General features: G+C 37.5%; 1 protein-coding gene across 1 annotated transcript; it reads left to right on the top strand.

The window, feature by feature from the left end:
• Nucleotides 1-2509: 2509 nt before the first annotated feature.
• Nucleotides 2510-19033, top strand: LOC125664311 (probable cytochrome P450 49a1). The gene is made up of 9 exons (XM_048897032.2): nucleotides 2510-2687; nucleotides 11063-11288; nucleotides 12975-13156; nucleotides 13391-13578; nucleotides 13698-13859; nucleotides 15489-15652; nucleotides 16239-16320; nucleotides 18218-18424; nucleotides 18551-19033. Exons 1-9 carry the CDS (start codon nucleotides 2561-2563, stop codon nucleotides 18704-18706), a joined length of 1494 nt encoding a protein of 497 aa, XP_048752989.2. The 5' UTR covers nucleotides 2510-2560; the 3' UTR covers nucleotides 18707-19033.
• Nucleotides 19034-24400: the final 5367 nt, after the last annotated feature.

The following is a 24400-nucleotide window of genomic DNA, read 5'->3' as shown; positions in this document are numbered from 1 at the left end:
TTTTAATGTGATATAAAAAATGCTTGATGTTACATGTATATTGAATTAAAACACGTCATTCCCAGTCAACAACTTTCGATTGGGATCGGAATACATTTAAAAATGTAGAACACTTTTATCAAATGACAATGTTTGAAAACGCTTAGAGCCCCGATGTCAGAATTTCCTTTTCCAAGACATCAATATGTCAAATTCATTATCCTTTTTTAATAGTATGTACCATATTTTGTACCAGTTATCCATTTTGAATCCCCTATTACAATGAGATTTTGCTGCACTCTGTAATGTTTGAGTGGATGTCATGAGAGTGTGTCAAACAGAAATTTTAAGAGCATGGGATAAGGTGCTGCCATGTTTGACTTCACTATCAAAGTTTAACCCAGTTGCCACAATGTTGAATTTATGCTGCAAAAAGGATTGGAAATTGCACTGGTCAAAACACATTGTTTATTTGTCTACAGATGAAAGAGACATGAGGATTCTCCCTCACAAACTGAAAAAAAAAAATAGTTATGGATCTTGTACATGTATAGTTTATTAATCACTATAGATTTCCAACATCACGAGTCTGATTCCGCTATATTCTTCCCATTCTGTCAGGTTCATTCACCCCCGGTTTGAGCCACAGTATAATATCCCAAATACCTTGGCAATAAATAACATTATTTGACTAGTGTTTCATTTTTAGCGGAGTTGCGATTAAGTCGAACTCGGCTTATGATCTGATGAGTGCCTTTGGGCGGGCAGCCGGGCACGCATCAACATTTCATTTCCGCACCATAGCTCTTGAGCAAATTATAGGATCTCATTCAAACTTAGATGGATTGTCACCCTCAGTAAGATGAGGAAGCCTATCGATTCTGGGGTCACTAGGTCAAAGGTCAAGGTCACTGGCTATAAATAGACTGAAATTTAGAGAAAATTTTGTTTTCCACACCATAGCTCTTGAACGAATTATAGGATCCCAATCAAACTTAGATCGATTAAGTAAGACAAGAAGCCTATCGATTCTGGGATCACAAGGTCAAAGTCACAGTGGCTATAAATAGACTGAAATTTGGAGAAAATTTTGTTTTCTGCACTATGATTTTTTAACAAATTATAGGATCTCAATTAAACTTAGATGGAATATCGCCTTTGATGAGACAAAGAAGCCTATTGATTTTGGTCAAGGGTTAAAGGTCAAGGTCACAAAGGATTTAAGTCGGCTGAAATTTATGTACGCAAAATTTTGCTCCCTGCTTGATAATTCTTGCAAAGTTTTCTGCCGGTTCCCTCTATGCCCATTCCTTGCACAACTCGGCTTGTGCATTTCCGATGCCGGACAATTTTTATTTTTTTTGCATTTCATTTATTTTGAGTTATTATACAATTATTTACCATTCCATTGATCCTCTACAGGACTGTAGTATACTCAGGTGACAGTTTAGCATATTGGACTACCTTTTCAAGTAATGAATCCTTAGAATTAGCTACAACTAGGATCAAACTTGAATGTATATATACAGGGGAAAAACTTCTTCATAACTGCAAGGCATTGAAAACCATATTGATTTGAATGTTTGGGCCATAATATGTGGTCACATTTTTCATGAGAATATAAAGGGGTGAAATTCTAGAAAACAACAACACGACTTCAGTTACTCGAGGAGCGTTGTGGCCCATGGGCCTTCCATTATCCATGTTTGCTGTTGTAACGCTTTGAAAAACAACAACAATTGATTTGTATTTAAAATCATGATAATATTCAGTCATTTATCCCCCTACCCTTCCAGTGCTATCTGTTCTAACTGAATTTCCACAATGTTCAACTCCCACGAGTACTTTAAGTACTTTGATTTAAAGTAGGAACTATTTACAGTAAACAAGTAACGTAAGTTAATAAGCGCTTTAACCGACTATATAGTATAAAACACATAGTACAGATGGTATATATTCATGCAGTTACAAAACAGTCACATTATTAAATAAAAACGAAATCACATACATGTATATTGACATCACAGAACATGCATACATATGCAGGAACTATTTGAACAAAAACACATATACATGCAGAAAATAAGAGGTTATTGAGATCTCTTTAAATGACACTCAATAAAACAATTTTCACAAACACTAAAGCACAATTAAACGCCCTCTTCTAGTCGTTTACTTTATAATCATTCAATTGAACAACATATTCCAAAAACACTTATTTTCGTGGAGTCTAATGTTCGGTAAAATTGTGGAATGGGGATATCCACGAATTCAATCCACCAAAAACAGAAAATGGTTAACGATAACGCGTCAACCGCGAATATGTGATTCCTAATCCACGAAAATATGACACCATGAAAATAAGTAATTCCATAGTACATTGAAATTTCATACGTCATGAATTAGTTTAGAATAAAGAAAGCACTAAAAAAAGTGCTTTGAAATTAAAAAAAAAAAAAAAAATGTTTACGATTGTATATGCAAAACTAAAATCTGAATATTTCTTTTCACAGAATTCACAGTGGTTATGTGTTACAAATGTTCTGTCGTGAGGGCGGTGTTCTCAGTCTCTCGGCGATTGATGTCGTCATCGTGCCATGTATCTGACCAAGGTGTAAAAAACAGCAAGCCATTTTCCGCCATTCCCGGACCTTCCGGTCGATACAGCATACCCTACCTAGGCCAGGCGTTACACTTCCAGCCCTTTGGTAAACAATTTTCCATATTCATTCGATACATGTGAGTAATACTTTTGTTTGTGTTCACATACTAATAGGTAGAAATTTTCATCTTTTTAAATTTTAAATCAAAACCTTCATGGAGTTTCGATCTTCGTTGATGTCGTGACATGGACATATACAGATTTAATACCCACGAATTCAAATCCTTCATAAACACAATCTATGAAGAAGCCGGTCACGATTTTAAAGCCAAGATAAGTTTATCCTTTCATGCGGCATATATTGTCGTCACAGCAGCTGTCAGCAGCAATTTATGCTGTATTCACTGCACATATTGCCGTTTACAGCATATACATGTAGTATCATCTACAGTATAATTACATATATTGTTTACATGATATATTGTCGTTTACAGTGCATATTGTTGTTTACAGCACAAGTTTTATAGTACATATTCTACATACACATTGCCGCCCGCAACAATATCCATCGAGGTTGTTGATATACATGTGTATATCGTTTAGCCGTGCAACATAGTGTCACACATGATATACAACACCCGCTACTTGCCCCTAGTATAATTAGCCCTGTTACCATTTGTGTCAATGTTTATTAAATACTGTGAATGTCGGCATTTCAATTTTTTTTATTAGCTCACCTGAGCTGAAAGCTCAAGTGAGCTTTTCTGATCACCCGTATTCCGGCGTCCGTCCGTCTGTAAACTTTTCACATTTTCAACTTCTTCTCAACAACCACTGGGCCAATTTCAACCAAAGTTGGCACAAAACATCCTTAGGTAAAGGGAATTCTAAATTGTTAAAATAAAGGGCCAGGCCACCTTCCATGGGGAGATAATCAAGAAAAGGTAAAAATAGGGTAGGGTCATTAAAAAATCTTCTTCTCAAGAACCACTGGGCCAGAAAAGATGAAATTTATAGATAAGCTTTATTAGGTAGTGCAGATTCTAAATTGTTAAAATCATGGCCCCCGGGGGTCAGATGGGGCCACAATAGGGGGTCAAAGTTTTACATACAAATATATAGGAAAAATCTTTAAAAATCTTCTTCCCAAGAACCACTGAGCCAGAAAAGCTGAGATTTATATGAAAGCTTCCTGATATAGTACAGATTCTAAATTGTTAAAATCATGGCCCCCGGGGATCGGATGGGGCCACAATAGGGGGTCAAAGTTTTTTGTTTGTTTTTTTGGTTTTTTTTTTTTGTTTTTTTTTAGCTCACCTGAGCTGAAAGCTCAAGTGAGCTTTTCTGATCACCCGTATTCCGGCGTCTGTCTGTCTGTAAACTTTTCACATTTTCAACTTCTTCTCAACAACCACTGGGCCAATTTCAATCAAAGTTGGCACAAAACATCCTTAGGTAAAGGGAATTCTAAATTGTTAAAATGAAGGGCCAGGCCACCTTCCAAAGGGAGATAATCAAGAAAAGGTAAAAATAGGGTAGGGTCATTAAAAAATCTTCTCAAGAACCACTGGGCCAGAAAAGATGAAATTTATAGATAAGCTTTATTAGGTAGTGCAGATTCTAAATTGTTAAAATCATGGCCCCCGGGGGTCAGATGGGGCCACAATAGGGGATCAAAATTTTACATACAAATATATAGGGAAAATCTTTAAAAATCTTCCTCTCAAGAACCACTGAGCCAGAAAAGCTGAGATTTATATGAAAGCTTCCTGATATAATACAGATTCTAAATTGTTAAAATCATGGCCCCCGGGGGTCGGATGGGGACACAATAGGGGATCAAAGTTTTACATACAAATATATAGGAAAAATCTTCAAGTCTTCTTCCCAAGAACCACTGAGCCAGAAAAGCTGAGATTTATATGAAAACTTCCTGATATAGTACAGATTCTAAATTGTTAAAATCATGGCCCCCGGGGATCGGATGGGGCCACAATAGGGGGTCAAAGTTTATTTTGTTTGTTTGTTTGTTTTTGTTTTTTGTTGTTGTTTTTTATATAGTGCAGATTCAAGATTGTTAAAATCATGGACCCTGGGTATTGGATGGGGCCTCAAGGGGGGCATCAAAGTTTTACATACAAATTTATAGGAAAAATCTTTTAAAATCTTCTTCTCAAGAACCACTGAGCAAGAAAAGCTGAGATTTATATGAAAGCTTCCTGATATAGTACAGATTATAAATTGTTAAGATCATGGCCCCCGGGGGTCGGATGGGGCCACAATAGGGGGTCAAAGTTTTACATACAAATATATAGGAAAAATCTTTAAAAATCTTCTTCCCAGAACCACTAAGCCAGAAAAGCTGAGATTTATATGAAAGCTTTCTGATATAGTGCAGATTCAGGTTTGTTAAAATCTTGGCCCCCTGGGGTAGGATGGGGCCACAATAGGGGATCAAAGTTTTACATACAAATATATAGGGAAAGTCTTTAAAAATCTTCTCAAGAACCATTGGCCCAAAGAAGTTCACATTTACATGAAAGCTTTCTGACATAGTGTAGATTCAAGTTTGCAAAAACCATGGCCTCCAGGGGTAGGTTTGGGGCCATAATAGGGACTACGGTTTTACATGCAAATAGGTATGGAAAATCTTCTGATATGGACCAAGGTGACTCAGGTGAGCGATGTGGCCCATGGGCCTCTTGTTGCACAAGACACACATCTTGCAGCACATATTGGAATATATTCTACATTATTTATCAAAATGGACGATCAGATCAAGTTAACAAAATTCAAAATAGTTTTTAGGATTGAGATGTTATATATATTTGAAGAATTACATTACCAGTAATTATAGGTTATAGACTTTGTATGGGAAAATATGACGACCGAGTTTTTTGGCGCGTAAACGGACCGAGCTTGCGATTATATACTTTCAATTTCATTTAGAAACTAACAATAATTTTATTTTTAACAATAACTTTATCGGTTTAACTGAGTAAAAGATGAAAAAAACCAAACATTTGAAAATTAACGGCGTAGAAATTTGATTGTGACGTAATGTTTGCGGGTCGGAATGTTTCCGGGCATATATCGTGTGATATATGCCCGCAAACTTTTAAAGAAAAAAGAAGAGATGAAATTGAAAGTATATAATAAATACAAATATGTCCTAACCCTACCCAGGTTAATAATTACTTTGAAATCAAGGAAATTCAATAAACATATAAAGATCAGGGGTTAACCAAATTATTTATAATATCAAAATGATTTAACAATGGGTATGACCACCCTCAGCCAACGACTGGCTGACCTCGGACTAACGCCTTATTCAAGACAACAGTACGGGTGACAGCCCTTCAAACGCTGCACACACTGTAGAGCCTAATTCAGGAAGACACTGTGAGCAACAGCCTGGTCGTCAGTCAAGTCCAGTATACAGAACAGATTAATTATATGGCTAGTCTTTATCTGGTCGACCTCCACAGTAGCAGGCCTCTTACTACTAAGGTCAGCCTATTTAAAGGACAGCCTTACACCGTTACAATGAACGGAATCAAACACTGGCTTACTCAGTGAATCACTTTATTGCTTGCAACTTACTGTTAATCTTGTCAACCACGTCTTCTCGCTCTGGGCTTCGACAGTAACTGACAGACAACAACTGTTTCGCGCTGAATTTATAGTGTTAGGTCATGTGACTAAAATACGGATGTTTACATTGAAAACTACAATGGAACCTGGATGGTCGATGGATAAATTCCCGGAATATTACAGTGAGTTCGAACCCTGGTTGCTCAGCATTTAAAAGTGTTGGTCGGTTGGTTGTATAAAGTTTAACGTCCTGTACGAGAATCTTTCACTCATATAGAGACGTCACCATTACCGACGAAGGGCTGCAAATTGAGGCCTATACTCGGCGCTTACAGCTTTTGTGCAGGGAGGGATCTTTATCGTGCCACACCTGCTGTGACACGGGACCGCGGTTTTTGCGGTCTCATCCGAAGGACCGCCCCATTTAGTCGCCTTTTACGACAAGCATGGGGTACCGGGAACCTATTCTAACCGGGATCCCCAAGGCTGTTTAGAAGTGAGAATCAAGAACTTTCGGATATTACACATCAAACGGAGGCCCCGAATCACGGTAGGCGTTGTCACTTTAAAGAAACCACACAGCTACGGGTGCATTCTCCATTAAAGGGTAAAATTCCATTTTAAAAATAATGAAAAATAAAGTTTTGGTTACAGCGTTCTTTCATATTTTTTTCTTCAAAAAATGAATATCTTGAGATCATTTCGGTATGAATGGGAATTCTTTTTACTGCTACTCTTTGCTGAGATACGTTATGTCAAATAACCAAGTCCAGACAATATAAACAACAGAACGTGATGGGGGTAGGGTTTTAATCTGTCCAGACATTCGATATCTATTAAGGCCAATGGAAATATTATTAATTTTTCAATTATGTGCATAAACATAGATTTGCTTACATATGCATATCAATACCTAAGCATTATATTTCACCTGAAAATACAAATATCAAATACGAAGAGAAAATTGACAAGCTATTATTTCTTGATGCATCATATTCCAATTACGATAGTTCAAAATAAGTGAACTCCAGAAACCTACTTCAAATCATGACGTAGATAGTACACTGTCAGTATAACATTTGAATGGGAAATATATTTGGGCTACTAAGTTCTCAAAAACCCATTATACATAAGTGTGTAACAGTAACGTATCTGTTTCAGAAGGATATAGAATAAAAGGAAGGAGATCGTGTGTACAATGCATTATTTCGTACAGAAATTGATGAGCAAAGTTTGAATTTGCTTTCATTTTCTTTTTTACACTCATTTATTTCGATATCAAATATAGCGTACACTGAATCTTGATCTACTTATTTGAACGATATCTCCCATCTAACGTTAAATAAATGGCAGAAGAGTTCATACGACCATTGAAATGAGAGTTTATTTACATATTTTCAATCATGAATAATATAAACCTGAACACAAATAAAAATTAACGAACAAAGAGTAGAAAAGTCAGTATCGTATCAATATTATGTTTTTCTGTCTGTATTTTTTCAGTACATTTCGGTTTTGTTATTCCTGACAAGCTATCAGTTTCCACTCCGTCAGAAGTTGAACAGGAACCCTACTTTTCCTGCCCATTTTCCTTTCATTCTCAAGAAATGATGGATCATATTTTAAAAGCTTCTTTTTTTCCTGGCACGCCTTCTGGAATTCTGCCTGTGTTTTTCCCGTTTCTTGCTATTCTGAAAAGTTCGAGTGAATCATTCAATTTCAAGTGTATTTTCTCCCTATGTGTTAAAAATGAATAGTAATTATTAAAAACAACAAATGATGTAGAGGAATTAACCAAGTATTTAATGATAATAGCACTAAGTCCAACGAGAAACTAAATTTAAATATCTAATCAGATACGTTACCACTATGAACAGATACGATACCATCAATAATATATGCTTACGATGTACCAAATGACAGTCTACCATCTTAATTCTTTATAACAATATTCATAATAAAGATAAAAAGCAAAATTTGTCATATTCATTGCTTTTACAAAGATAAATTTACAGAAATTCATGAAAAAAAATTCTATTTACCATCTGCCCGTCTGTTGAGTTACAAAGTTTTAAAATCATGTTTACGTCATCAGATACAGCATACTGTAACTAAGTTGAAGTTCAGAATGAAAACGAACTCTAAATATCCGTATTACAGTCATGAAAAGAACGATGGTAACGCAACTGTTGATTAATCATGTTTTCCTTTTAAAAATCATTCATTTTCCATCATATAGAATAGAGTCGGTGTAAAATACACACACCTGTATAATCAAACAACTTCATGCAGTTGGATAGGCGGTAACGTATCTGTTGCAAACCGCGCGTCCAAATGCTGAATTTTAGTCTTTAATCTGGATTATTTATCATATCCCTTTTTCATGATGCAAAAAGTTTAAGCTTATCCTTATATCTAATAAATATGCTATTTACATTGATATGAAAAACTGAAAAGAACGCTGTTAGAATTTTTTTTTGTAGAGGTTTAAAAATCGGTAACGTATCTGTTCGCAATCCAACGGACATCGGTTTCAGAACATTTTTATCGTTAAAATATATATTCTTTGAAAAATTCAAAGTCACTTATAATTACTAGAAATTAGTTTTGTTACCTTCAAATAACAACAAGTAAGGGCCCGAAATTAAAAAAAAAATAATTAAAATTACCCCATTCTAATAACTATCAATGTAAAACGGACACGGTGATTTTGCTTAATTTTCACATCTTATGAGCGTAGTACTCGGAGCAATGCATAATTATGTTACTATAATCATATTAGGGTTTTGATACATACTGAATACATGTGTAAAATATACGATTTTATCAGCTAAAGCATTAAATGTATTTTTGAGGGCCACGGACAAATAAAATATGCAATTTAACACTTTAATGGAGAATGCACCTACGGCCCTGGGGCCCGTTTTACAAAACAACTTACGACGAAGTCGCAAGTCTTAAATTGTATTACACTGTTATTACTTTGAGTGGATGAAGTAAAACTTTTCTGAGGTTTAGTTTTCAATATTAAAAAAAAATATTTTGCATTTGGAGTGAATGATCTTACAATAAACTAGAAAATTCCAGTATGTAAACTTGGTTGTAAGTCGTAAGTTCTTTTGTAAAACGCGCCCCTGAGTGCTAAACATAGGTCTAAAGTTCACCTACAGCTTGTGGCGTCTCAGTATGAGTGAAATATCCTCGACAGGACGTATAACAAACATAGTTTCAAAGTATACAAAGGAGACAGTATTAACGCTTACAATAAAACGCATGCTAATTATGAATGTGTGTGATTATTCATCTCAGTACATAGAAGTATCCTGACGAGGCACCGCGTACATACGCAGCATACACAAGGTCTTGACATCAAGGTGAAAATCAAAATTTCATGAATACTAATACTATATCGAATACCATGTCCTTAAGGTGAAACCCTCCAAGTCTCCTCATTTCTTTGTATATATCTTATTATTTTGAGCTAGCCTTGTCGTGTGTGGCAAAAACATTTCATATTCGTGTTTGCCCAACTATTTATTTTGTGTTGCTTATAGGAGTTATGAGGTTAATCACTGCTCGGTATCTTCACCTTTCATATTATGATAACGAACAGTGATTAATCTTATAACTCCTATAAGCAACACAAACTAGAGAGGTGGGCAAACACAGACCCCTGGATATACTAGAGGTGGGTTCAGGTGCCTAGGAGGAGTAAGTATCCCCTGTCGACCGGTCACCCCCGCCGTGAGCCCTATATCCTGATCAGGTAAACGGAGTTATCTGTAGTTAAAATCAGCGTGCCAAGAACGGCCTAACAATTGGCATGAAACACGTCAGACAGCATTTGACCTAATGATAGGTTGTATTGGCAAACTAGATCGTACTACCTATGACATGAGATCGTTGTTATGTTTAAATAGAAAATGTGATATGACCTTTGACCACAAGCATTTGCTATAAGTCAAGATCATAAATGAGGAAAATTAGAGGTTATATAAGCGGTCTTAGAAATCATGTTTTTTGTCAAATGTTAGCATATGAATAGAATAGAGAATATCCTGATACTGTATTGGACACGTCAGATACTTGGAAGTTCAGATGACTTAGGATCAGATCGTGTTATGACATCTGACTATCATTAAGAACACTGGTAAAATTATTGTTCCGGGTCATACATATGTACATATAACTTTATAATGCAAAGACAATGACTAGACGTAATGTGTCACGACGCTGAAACAGGGTTAATGGATCAAGATGTACATGTACGTAACACCAGAGAGAGAGGGGGGGGGGGCAGTAAAACGTGTAAAGTGAGGACAAATTTCAACCAATTGAATGGACAGAAGTTGTGAGGACAGAATTGCACTATGAGGACAAAAACGCATGACCTCACAATTACGTCCTCATACATGTGACCTACAGCATGTGAAAGATATAGCTACAAAATATTAGCTTAGTGACGACAAGTGATGTGAGGACATGTCCTTACTAATATTCTCTCTCATAAACCTTTTTTTCATAATTCGAGAGAGAGTACGAGATAAACTTTTATAGGTATCCCTATAGCTATGCCTAACATGGTATTTTTTTGCCTTTAGAATAAGACACAGGGGCTAAGCCCGTTTTGGGCCCGAACTCTGTGATACCATAAATATATTTATGGTATCACAGAGTTCGGGCCCAAAACGGGCTTAGCCCCTGTGGAATAAGAGAGAGAGAGAGAGAGAGAGAGAGAGAGAGAGTTATGAATATCTCACCGTGCCATAATATGAATGGTCTCTAAGTTTAAGACATGCACGTTTGCACCAGCAACATTTCTAAATTAAGATGTTTGTTATGTGAGACACAAGTGACCTTCAGGCCTCTTGTTTTCCTCTATTGTAGGTCGGTATTTGCCCAGTACTTTTACTGATTACCTACGCGGTCTCCGACATCAGTATGGACCTGTTGTCCGCCAGAGGGCGGGGATGCAATGGATGGTCTTCCTGTTCAATCCTGACGACATACAACGCGTTCTGTTTCAGTATGAAAAATATCCCATCCGTCCAACATCTCATCTTATGCATGCGTACTCCAAACGGAGAAACATACCACTAAGTATGGCATTTCAGTAAGTTGAACAAAAGTAGTAATTCAACGATTATACATTATTAGCACTGAGGTATTCGATATATGACACCCCCCTCCCCACGCACACAGGTGTTTGATTAATGATATAGGGGTTGAATGGCTGTAGAAGTAGTGTTTGTGAACTGACATTGTCCGACTTTTTTTTTTTTTTTTTAGATCTAAGAGAAAACATTTTATGCAAATTCTCTTTCCTCAAGGTGAATTTCATCAGATTTTTCCTGGTGGCCTACATGTACATGGATATAGCTTTCAATAGACAGTTGCTTTTGATATACATGTACTTTTCTTTATTGGAAATGATCTTTTATATAATTCTTTTGTACATTAAAATCTGAGTTCATTATTGAATTTTAGCGGTGATAATTTTAAAGTGTATAATTTTCTTGATTTAAAGCAATATGAGCGGCAATTTTTGTAAGTGTAGATCTAAGTCTGCACTAAGGACAATGAAGATGAGATAACAAAGTTTCACTCCCTGCCTTTTTCAGATACAAAAATATAATTACTTGTCATGCAATGCAGTATTTGAACGATACGGTATGCACGTGGCCCTAAGTCAAACTCTCGGAGAAGTTCTGCGCATGCACAAACAGTTGTGGACGATGACACAAACCAATCTCTCACCAGAGGGCGTATTACGCTGCGCTACAACACCTCTGTCAACGTCTGGATGTCAAGATTCTTGGCAAAACTTATTTCTACCTATTGCATTATAAAGCATGATTTTACAAGTTTTAGTGTTAAGCTTAAAATCTTACAGTAAGTTCACAAAAACAACGAATTCCATGATTATTCTAGTATTATTGGATGAATGAATATTTATATAAAACCTTTTAATTCGCTCAGGTGTCTCATATTTACCAGCTTCTGCGTTTATAAAATTCAGACAAGTGTTTGATTAGCTTAGATATGATCATTACAGATTGATATGCTAAGTTAGTTTTAGTACGTTTTGATATGATTTTTAGACGTTGACAGAGGTATTAGTGGAGCGTAGCGGGAACGATAACTCTGGGTAGAGATTGGACACAAACATCAGGAAAAACGAGATCCAAAGTCTAAATTCGACACGAAAAAGACAAAAGACAATTTAAAGTTAATTCAGTATGAAATTTACATGTTGATCAGTACTTTACATAACTCACAAACAGGCACAAGATCTAACAAATGACGCTTGCCTCAGATTCCATTTTCGATACCAATTTATTGGCAGCAATTTGCACGTGCTTCTTTGCCGATCAGTTGTCTTTGGAACACTCACCGAAAGATAAGGAGCGATGGCGAATTCAAATGACAGGTTTACGCTAATTGCATGCGGAGTAAAGTATTGTAACCATTATATAATCCCTACCTAGTGAACATAGAAATAAACTGGAGTAGAAGATTGTAACCATTATATAATCCCTACCTAATGAACATAGAAATAAACTGCATTAAATCTGCATTAAAAATTACCGCCGATTACGGTTCATATTGCTTTAACTAATGTTTGTCATCAATATGTAGGTTTCCGTTGATGAAATCTTTCCGGTAAATATAAATCGGATGTATTTAGTTTGTTAATTAAAACGGCTTTTGATTTTTTAAAGGTTGTGTTGATTGAAGTAATGATAACAAAATAGTAACTCTTTCCTAAGAAATTTTATCATTCTCTGAATTTTCTCAGGAATAAGGCAAAATGGGTCAAGGCACGTAAACCCGTTCAGGAATTGATCCTCAAGCCTAACGCAGTGCCCCGGTACTTCAGTGAGCTTATGGACATCGCGGAGGATTTCATGGTGAAAAGGATCGAAGGAAGCAATCAGCTGGGTGACACATTACAGGAGCTTACACGCCTCACGATGGAGAGTATGCGCTTTCGGTCTATTTCTGTACAATTATTTTGTTTGTGTCAAATCATTTTGGGTTGTAATTTAGCCAGTGTTCTACAATAGCAATTCGCTTTTCTCCAGCCTTCAGTCATGAGTATAAGTAATACAAAATGTAAATTAATTTTTTCTGACTAATGAATACTTTGATGAAAATAACTCTCTTTTTCAGTGTTAATCACACAAAGTTGACATTCTGAATCCTTACTTGTAGATTCTGCGATGTTTTGCTTTAACACACGACTCGACAGTTTTTCTCACGACCATCACGAGCTTTTGTCAAATATCTTAGATGTTCATGATTACCTGGGTCAGTCATTTATTCGGTTACCATGGTATCGCCTTTTCCCAACCAGATTCTACCTGGAATTTGAGAAAGCGTACGATAACGTTCGCCACACGGTGTGTATTTTGCAGAGGAAGACTGCGCGAGTTGTCTTTCTTTGTTTGGATGAAGTTACAGTAAAGTTTCGAAAGAAAAAAATATGATAATGAAAATGACCTGTATTATCCACAGATAGGCACAGCAAAGCTTAAGTGAATATCTGGAAAGAAAATCCAAACAGCAAAAGATTTCTTTCCAAGACTTTACGTTCCTAGAGAAGTTGGTATCGGATCCCAGAATGCCCCGGGACAGCGTTGAGAGCGCCATCACCGATATGTTCATCGCTGGAACAGACGTCGTAAGTTTTCATGAAAATTAATATATGTTGAACCCATGTGTCATAGGAGCTTATTTTTACCGGACCTGTGAGTCATGCTCAAGAGATGTTGAGCTTCTATGATCAACGTCTGTCTGTCTGTGTGTATGTCCATCAATAACTTTAAGAAAAGGTGAAGATAACGAACAGTTATCAATCTTAGAACTCCTTTAAGGAACACAAAATTTTGAGTTGGGCAAACACGGACGCCTGGATATACTAGAGGTGTAAGTAGGAGTAAGCATACATTGTTGACCGGTCACATCCTCAGATTCTCGACTTCACTGTTGACCGGTCACACCCTCAGATTCTCGACTTCATTGTTGACCGGTCACATCCTCAGATTCTCGACTTCACTGTTGACCGGTCACACCCTCAGATTCTCGACTTCATTGTTGACCGGTCACATCCTCAGATTCTCGACTTCACTGTTGACCGGTCACATCCTCAGATTCTCGACTTCATTGTTGACCGGTCACATCCTCAGATTCTCGACTTCATTGTTGACCGGTCACACCCTCAGATTCTCGACTTCATTGTTGACCGGTCACATCCTCAGATTCTCGACTTCATTGTTGACCGGTCACATCCTCAGATTCTAGACTTCATTGTTGACCGGTCACACCCTCAGATTCTCGACTTCATTGTTGACCGGTCACACCCTCAGATTCTCGACTTCACTGTTGACCGGTCACACCCTCAGATTCTCGACTTCATTGTTGACCGGTCACATCCTCAGATTCTCGACTTCATTGTTGACCGGTCACACCCTCAGATTCTCGACTTCATTGTTGACCGGTCACACCCTCAGATTCTCGACTTCATTTCAGTAGAGTTGGATCAATATCAACCACATCTGCTACAGAGGACAGCTGGGTATGAAGAGAATTCGAGATTGTTCAAATGAAGATTGTTTCCGAGGGGAGATGATTTTATAAAATAGGTAGGGTGTTTAGAAGCTGCACAAGCACCAGAAAGCCAAAGTTTGTATAAATGCTTCCTTATACTAAGAAGATTCAGATTTGTTCAAATCATGCCCCTGAGCCACACGGAATTTGAATAGGAATACTAAGTATATTGAAAATTCTTTTTCAGAACTACGAGGGCACACTGTAAAATTATTATGCAAGCATCCTCCTGTGTTGTAGGTTTGGGCTTGTCCTATGGGTCACTAGTATCTTGTGCTGTAGATTTGGGTTTGTCCTATGGGTCACTAGTACCCTACTGTATTTCATCCATTAAGAAAGATAGCGTGGTTTGTTTGACAGTCTGTAAAAACTATGTGATGTAAAACATGTTGACACGTGTAGGCAACATCTGGATCTCGAGAGAGGAGTTTGTGACCGGATAACAGGGGTAACCTACTCCTCCTAGGCACCTGGTCCCACTTCTGGTGTGTCCAGGGGTCCGTGTTTGTCCTTCGCTTAATTTTGTATTCTTGATAGGAATTATGAGATTGATTAATGTTCGTTATTTTCACTTTTTTAAACTTAATGCACCCTCATGTATATTTTACTTTCTTCTTTGTATCATGTTATTGAACTTTCTGTTTTTTATAATATTGTACGCATTCTTACAGCACATTATCCGCATCTTATATTGTACTTTCAGACCGCCAATACTCTCTCATTTGTCTTGTATCACTTAGCAAAGAACCCTTTAGTCCAGGACAGACTTTATGATGAGATCAAGCAGTGTTGTGTACATGGTGAAATCACTGCATCTACTCTTGCAAACATGCCTTACCTGAAGGCTTGTATAAAAGAATCTCTGCGGTAATATTTTCTCAAGTAAAGTATGTCTACCGATAGATTGTAACAATGTATTTTAGTGTGGTTTTATGTACAATTGTAATGTGGTGTATTTTCATTACTCTGGTTTTGTACGGATGTAAATAGTTTACAGGTGTGTATATGTATTCTTATCACTGATTTTATGTCGTGTTGACATTTTGTTGACGTATTTGTACGGTTGTTTGACATTTGTAGATTACCCTGTTTCTGTACGGATATTTACATTTTTGTGGGCTTATTACCTATCTGTGGCTTTATTTGATTGTTAACAAATCTATAGACTTGTTACACTGGTTTTGTATGGCTAATATATCTGTAGACTTGTTACACTGGTTTTATATGGTCACATGTAACATATCTATAGACTTATTACACTGGTTTTGTATGGCTGTTAATATATCTATAGACTTGTTACACTGGTTTTGTATGGCTGTTAATATATCTATAGACTTGTTACACTGGTTTGGTATGTTAACATATCTCTAGGTTTGTTACGCTGGCTTGGTATGGTTAACTTATCTATCGTCTTGTTACGCTGGTTTTGTATGGCTGTTGACATTTTTTGTAGACTTGTTCCACCACTGAGAGACGGAATTCGTCGATACGTGGAGAAAGACACAGTTGTAGCGGGATACGATATTCCAAGAGGGGTACGCTGCAATATGTTGTCTTAAGTATCATACAGTAAAAGCTATCGTTATCGACTCCATTAATCCATCGCCTTTACCATATATATTTACTGGTTCTTAGTTTCGTTTGACAGCAAAAGCAGGATATAGCAAGGCTATGCTTTTTAGGAGTTCTAGAGTTTAAATGTTTCTTCTATGTATAAGCAGGGCTGGCCAAACAGTAAAATATTTAAAATATTGTTTGAATAAGTGGTTTTTCACATTTGTAGATCATTCATACATAGAAATTCATTTCAAAATTAAGTATTATCTCCCTCACGCATAGGTCTTATCCTTAAACGAATTTGACTCCACTTTTTTTGGCACACTGTTTTTGTCTATAATAGCTCTAAAGCATCATAGTTATTTCGGATTTCAAACATTTCGGTTGAGCATCACTGAAGAGACATAATTTGTCGAAATGCGCATCTGGTGCATCAAAATTGGTACCGTATAAGTTTTACATACAGAAAAACAATAATTGGGGTTGAATATATTGTTGGCCCTTATCTGGTGGATTTATTTTATCAAAACACCAATGTTACCAAAAATGATTTATGATCATGAAGATAATTACGTTTTCCATAGTTACCTCTATGCTTGATTGATTGTATAGGGTTTTCATTCATATGGAGACGTCACCATTACCGGTGAAGGGCTGTAAAATTTAGACCTATGCTCGGCGCTTATGGCCTTTGAGCAGGGAGGGATCTTTATCGTGTCACTCAATTTTGCGGATTCCTCCGAAGGACCGCAATACTTTAATGGGATGTAAAAACATAGTTACACAAAATAGAAAAAGTCTTTGCAGACAAACAGCCCAAATACTGTAAGCTCCCGAATCTTTGTTTACGGAGATATATAAAACTCCATATGTCCTAAAATATGACATCAGTAATGTACGATTTTTCTCCAGTTTTATTTATTTCTGTTGAAAAAGTTCATGACGATATTGATACTACATATTTACATGTACATGCATCTCTAAGATTGAGCAATGGCAGATTTTGTTTTACGTCCCAATCGAAATTTTGTTATTCATTTTGAGAGTCGCCCGCTGCACATGGCCGTGGGGATTTGGGTTAGAATAGGTCCTCAAAACGGACTGTACCCCTTGCTTGTCGTAAGAGTCCACTAAATGGGGCGGTCCTTCCAATTCAAGGTCCCGTGTCACAGCAGGTGTGACACGATAAAGATCCCTCCCTGCTCAAAAGCCGTAAGCGCCGAGCATAAGCCTAAATTTTGCATCCCTTCACCAGCAATGGTGACATTTCCATATGATTGAAAAAACGTTATACAACCTACAACACATTGTACATGAAGTGACTCTAATTTTGACCTATGTGTTGCTCTCAAGGGCATAGCAATGAGGGGTTTTTTTTATCGTGCCAAATCTACCGTGACACAGGACCTCCATTTCTAATGTTGTATCCGAAAGACCCCTTCCACTTCTAATGCCGGGGACGAAACAATGACTATCTGTATTAAAGGTCTTATGTTTGATATACATGTAACGGCCGGGGTCGAAACAATGACTATCTGTAATAAAGGTCTTATGTTAGATATACATGTAACGGCCGGGGTCGAGAGTCGCCTGGACTACCACGACGAGGAGGAGGGGAAGGAAATGGAAGAAGTTTAAATCATTTATTCAAAAAAAGTTCGCTGTTATTGAAAGCAATAATCTAATGCCTTAAAAATAATTTTTAGCGGAAACATACGCCCTATTATAGTAAATGGCGATAAACTGTTCGTAAATAGTATTATAGTTTTGGTCCCACAAGAATAGAAGTTTGAAGAAAAAACCCACTTCTAATTGTGAAGACTTCACAATCATGTCGCTGTCGTGATCTGTGTAGTATGTGTACTTCTTTTTCAGACAACACTAGTCTTTTGCAACAGCGTCATCTCTAACGACAAGGCTTATTTCCCCGAACCCCTCGCCTACAAACCAGAGCGGTGGTTGCGCAGTTCGCCACTTCGTAGCAACTTCCACCCATTTGCCATCCTACCTTATGGTTTTGGCCGGAGGAATTGTGTTGGGCAAAGATTTGCAGATCTTCAAATGCATATTCTTATTGTAAAGGTAACGCATCCAACACTTCGAATTTTTCCAAGAGGTCTGAAAATCCATTTGACGTAGATCCAATTAGTCATTTATTATCCGATAATCTGGTTAATTTCACAGTTAATGCTTTTTATTCTTTCCTAGCTTCTTCAGAAGTATTCACTAAGGCTCCCAGTGGCGGATGGAGAGCTCCCTTACACCTACACCATATTTGCTACACCTTCTCGGAAGTTCTCTGTCCTGTTAGACAAACGAGTAAAGAAGAAAGACGAACGTAGATGTGAAGCGGAGGGACAATGAAGGGTTGATGGACGAACACTATGATATACAGTGTATCCACGCCACGGGATGCTTTCAATGACGAGGATAAAACTGTCCGAAGTTGCAGATTGAGGAAGGAATCCAACTTGTACAACCTACTGTTTCATAAATTGGCTGTGGGTTTTGCGTCATATCAACCGTACAAAGACTGAGATACCTATATTTCCATCTAACACCCACGCCAACAACTAGATGGACTGGTGATCAAGATTAGGGGAAATATTGGAATTCTTGATTTCTTCTTTTGATCCATTCCATACTCGGTACACATGTTGTATAGAGTACATGTTTAAAATATTACTTTTACATTCTAGAATTTCATGGTTGGTTACTGCAGACATCAGATGACATTTTCATACGTGTATCTTTACAGCCGGTGAAATATAGCATCATAAGTAACATTATCAAAGACATATTCAACATTCGTGGGAGCCTCGCCATGGGGATCCGGGTTAGAATAGGTCATCAGTACCCCCCTTGCTTGTCGTAAGAGGCGACTAAATGGGGCGGTCCTTCGGATGAGCCCGCCAAAACCGAGGCCCCGTGTTACAGCAGCTGTGGCACGATAAAAATCGTTTTTTGCTTAAAGGTCTAAATTTTGCAGCTCTTCACCGGCAATGGTGACGTCTCCATATAAAAATGTAAGTGAAAAATTCTCAAACGGGACGTTAAACAATATACAATCAATCAATTGCGGGAGCTTTGAGTTAAGGCGCTCGCTTTACAACAAGGACGTCCTGGGTTCGACTATCGACCCTAACTCCGCGCGTCAGACCTATAGAAGTAAATTGATTGATTGTACATTGTTTAACGTCCCTCGTGAGAATTTAGGCCTATGCTCGAAGCTTACGGCATTGGAGCAGGAAGGGGTCTAGGTGTTTACAGTGTTCTAAGAAGGACTGCTCCATTTAGTAGCCTCTTACGACAAGCAAGGGTTAATGAGAAGTAAAAATAACGAGTTTTTCAGATTTTACAAACCAAGACTTCATGTCACGGAAGCCGTTGGCACGGTAAAGAACCCTCACTGTCATGAACTTAGCGCCATGCTTAGGTGAAAAAAATCGGAGCACTTCACCTCAAGCTGGTGACATCTCAATGAAAGGCGATGAAGGGAAAATTCTCGAGAAGGACGTTAAACAACAAACAATCCAAAAACATAGCACTATACCGTGCGAACTAGTATAATGCTGAGATGCCTTATCCGCCCTACGGGGCGTGGCCTGACTGCATACAAACTGGTCTCTCTGTTTTCTTCCTAGCTCTCGGGAGGTTTATTTAATGTGTGTATAGTCTTCGTCGTTTGTAATGATGCGACAACTTTCTTCTTTTAACTTGTTCTACATCCATCATCCGCACAACGTGCCTCGCCAAGCCGTCTACTGACCGGTAAACATCAATGTGCCTCGCCAAGCCGTCTACTGACCGGTAAACATCAATGTGCCTCGCCAAGCCGTCTACTGACCGGTAAACATCAATGTGCCTCGCCAAGCCGTCTATTGACCGGTAAACATCAATGTGCCTCGCCAAGCCGTCTATTGACCGGTAAACATCAATGTGCCTCGCCAAGCCGTCTATTGACCGGTAAACATCAATGTGCCTCGCCAAGCCGTCTATTGACCGGTAAACATCAATTCACGGATTATTGGGTCTAACTAGATAGCTTTTCCCGACGATTGGTTTACACATAACACAACTATACCAACATCAAACCCCTTCATAATTTATAAAGATTTTCATTTCAGGTTCACGGCGGGGAGTGCGTTTTAATATTCTTTTTTATAAACTCGTCAATTCACAAACATTCATTTTACCCTTGTCGCTTTGCATTTAACTTCAATGGCTCAATTCTGCAGCATTTGTAAACGTACAAACCAGCGGTACAGACCGCAAATTCATGTCATTCAAGCGTTTGTAATTTGTGTAAAATATCATTTATGAAAGAAGAGCTTATGAGAAAGCGCTTGGGCGCTGTCGTCATCCTTGTGAGGTGTGTTCTTGGTTCGCGGCACGACATGTCTGGGAGGATAGACTTTCATGTGCGAAAATAAGAAACAAGGAACCCCAGTGATCGTCACGCTGTCTCCTGACTGATTGTCTTATTAAACTGTGGTAGTATAGATAAATATCCTCCAGTGATCGTCACGCTGTCTCCTGACTGATTGTCTTATCAAACTGTGGTAGTATAAATAAATATCCTCCATGCCGGATTGTCTTATTAAACTGTGATAATATAGATGAATATACTCCATTATTTCTTGTACTTGGCAGCAAATTTCAAGAGATAATGGAGGACATTTATTTATACTACCACAGTTTGATAAGACAATCAGTCATGGAGGATATTTATTTATACTACCACAGTTTGATAAGACAATCAGTCATGGAGGATATTTATTTATACTACCACAGTTTAATAAGACAAACAGTCATGGAGGATATTTATTTTTACTACCAGTTTAATAAGACAATCAGGCATGGAGGATATTTATTTATACTACCACAGTTTGATAAGACAATCAGTCAGGGAGGATATTTATTTATACTACCACAGTTTAATAAGACAAACAGTCATGGAGGATATTTATTTTTACTACCAGTTTAATAAGACAATCAGGCATGGAGGATATTTATTTATACTACCACAGTTTAATAAGACAATCAGTCATGGAGGATATTTATTTATACTACCACAGTTTAATAAGACAATCAGTCATGGAGGATATTTATTTATACTACCACAGTTTAATAAGACAATCTTTATTTATACTACCACAGTTTAATAAGACAATCAGTCATGGAGGATATTTATTTTTACTACCACGGTTTTTTACTACCACGGTTTAATAAGACAATCTTTATTTATACTACCACAGTTTGATAAGACATTTAGTCGATGGAGGATATTTATTTTTACTACCATAGTTTGATAAGACAACCAGTCGTTGGAAAATGTTTATTATTTTTATTATCACAGTTCAATAAGTCAGATAGCAGAAAAGAAAAAACACCTTTGAGATTGGAAATGTAGTCTATAGACTGCATAATGTGATATATTAATTTTACTATCCTTTTTTGTGACAAACTATTCCATTTATTATCACTACTCTAAAAGGTCCCATATACAGAGAATCTCAGCTGTTCAATTGGCGACAGAATTTCATCTCTATTATGAATTCTGTCGGAAGTTTTTAATATGAAAAAAGAATGGATTAAAAGTGTAAGAGGAATATTAAAATCCCGCATTAGACACATCAAAACAAAAGTACGTAGCATCTATCCTTCTGTGTTTAGTAAACCAGAAGTGATAAAAGAATTAGATAGGTTACATGAGGAATATGTTTTGTTTCCAGCTGCCAAAGCTTGTAACAACATTGTCTTTGTTTGTAAGGATCATTATTACAACTGTTTTTTAAACGAACTCGGCATTAATTCCACTTTTGGTAATCGTACTTATACTCCAACTGCCCTTTCAAAGGATGATTGATTGTATCTTGCTTATAACATCTCGCTCGAGAATTTTTCACTCATATGGAGACGTCACCAAGACCGGTGAAGGACTTCAAATTTAGGCCTATGTTCGGCACTTACGGCCTTTGAGCAGTGAGGGTTCTTTAGCGTGCCACACCTACTGTGACACGGGACATCCGTTTTTAAGGTCATCTCCGAGGACCCATGACATTCACACCTGATGCCGAGCGTTTGGTGATGGAACTGTCACTACCTGTCTTTAAAGATTTAGATCTGTCGCGGCCGGGTTTCGAACCCCGGCCTTCCGCATGCGGGGCGAACGCTTTAACCTCTCAACCACCGCGGCGGTTTCAAAAGATGAAATTCTTCAAAACCATGCTTATTTTTTAAACAAATTCAATATCCCAGTCAATGGGTCGGATGAATATGAGTTACCGTACATATACTAGATTCCTAACCTTCATAAAAACCCATACAAAGACATATTGCTGGATCCAGTAGGTGTTCTACCAAGCCCCTATCTTTGTTCCTCACGAAAATATTAACAGCTGTGAAGGAGAAACTTCAAACTTACTGTGCGACTACATATGCCAGAAGTGGTGTTAATCAAATGTGGATTCTTAAAAATTCTAAAGTACTTTTAGTAAACTTAAACTTGAAATTGCAAATCTTTTCTAAATCAACAACATCAAAACGTACGAATTTTCAACACTTTACTCAACCATTCCTCACGATAAATTAAAGACTAGACTTTCTGATATCATAGACATGGCTTCTTCAACAAAAACGGAAATATTCCTATCTAGTGATCAGTCATCCAAAAAATTACTTTGTTAAACACCGCGTACAAGTACTCTGAAGTTGAAATTAAAAATATGCTGGAGTTCCACATTAACAATGTATTCGAAGTATTTGGTGATTAGATCCTCCAACACTCTGTTGGAATTCCCATGGACACAAAATTGTGCTCCTGTTTAGCTGACCTTTTTATATTCTGATGAAGCAGAATTCATTCAAAAAATTTCTACGTGAGAAGAAAATATGTCATGTGATCTTCAATGCGACATTTAGATATATCGATGACGTATTACATGTATCTATTAACAATTCCTATGCCAATTCGTTTTCATGCCATGAACCTGAAATAAAGACTCCACAGAGTCATCCACTTCTGCTTCATACTTGGATATTTTATTAAAAATAGATATTAACGGCAAACTAACATCTCAGCTTCTCCATCGTCAGCTTCCCATATTTATGTAGCGATATTCCATTATCACCTGCATATGATGTTTATATCTCTCAACTGATTCGATGCACAAGAGCTTGTTCTGCATATGATCAGTTTTAAAATCGAGGCAAGCTACTGACAAACAAGTAGTGCAGGGGTTTCAACAGTCTCATTTAAAGTCATCATTTCGCAAATTATATGGTCGTTATAACAATCTAGTTTGCCAATACAACCTATCATTGGGTCAATTGCTATATCTAAAGCCGCACAGTGCGGGGATTGTAGTGACTCGGGGCTCTATATCTAACGTCGCACAGTGCGGGGGTTGTAGTGACTCGGGGCTCTATATCTAAAGCCGCACAGTGCGGGAATTGTAGTGACTCGGGGCTCTGTAATAGTAAAACATCATTTTCAGTCTTGGATCATGCTTTTCATAATTTCTTTTACATGTATACATTGAATCTAAATCCATGAATACCACAGCCTGTAATTTCATATCCTGAAAGAGTTAAACATTATGCATGATGAATTTCACATTTTCTCCCTATACATTTCCTCTCAATACACGTTTTATACATCGATATAGAATTTGATAAATATGCGGTCTATTAAAGTATCTGTGCCACTAAATCTGCTTTTCTGGCTCCTTTCTTAGCTACAAATATCAATTAATGCTTCAATTCAGCAGTGACATATCTACTGCCTTTACTTTCATTCGACATCACATCCCCTTTGAGGGACATTAACACACACTGTGTGCTTACAAATGACACGGAACGCGCCGGCGCCAGCACACAGACTCGAGAGCGCCTTTCGAGGTAAAAAAGATTTATCCTTCATTATTAAACCTTGTTTGCCGAGTCGGGAAGTTGGTGGGATAATCCGAAGATCTGAAGGACTCGATGTAAAGCTCCTCAATAGCATCAGCACGGATCGTTATCCCTGCATCACTGGAATAAGCAATGTACAATGAT

This window comes from Ostrea edulis, chromosome 1 (assembly GCF_947568905.1).
Source record: "Ostrea edulis chromosome 1, xbOstEdul1.1, whole genome shotgun sequence".
NCBI lineage: Eukaryota > Metazoa > Mollusca > Bivalvia > Ostreida > Ostreidae > Ostrea > Ostrea edulis.
Note: the sequence above shows the minus strand (reverse complement) of the source record. Positions and strands in the feature narration are given on the sequence as shown.

What these genes read in the sequence shown, in the direction of transcription:
- LOC125664311 (XM_048897032.2), top strand. Translation starts at nt 2,561, where the DNA reads ATGTCGTCATCGTGCCATGTATCTGACCAAGGTGTAAAAAACAGCAAG. An exon ending in GTTACACTTCCAGCCCTTTG is followed by an intron (nt 2,688 to 11,062) that starts GTAAACAATTTT and finishes CCTCTATTGTAG; the next exon opens with GTCGGTATTTGCCCAGTACT. An exon ending in GATACGATATTCCAAGAGGG is followed by an intron (nt 16,321 to 18,217) that starts GTACGCTGCAAT and finishes CTTCTTTTTCAG; the next exon opens with ACAACACTAGTCTTTTGCAA.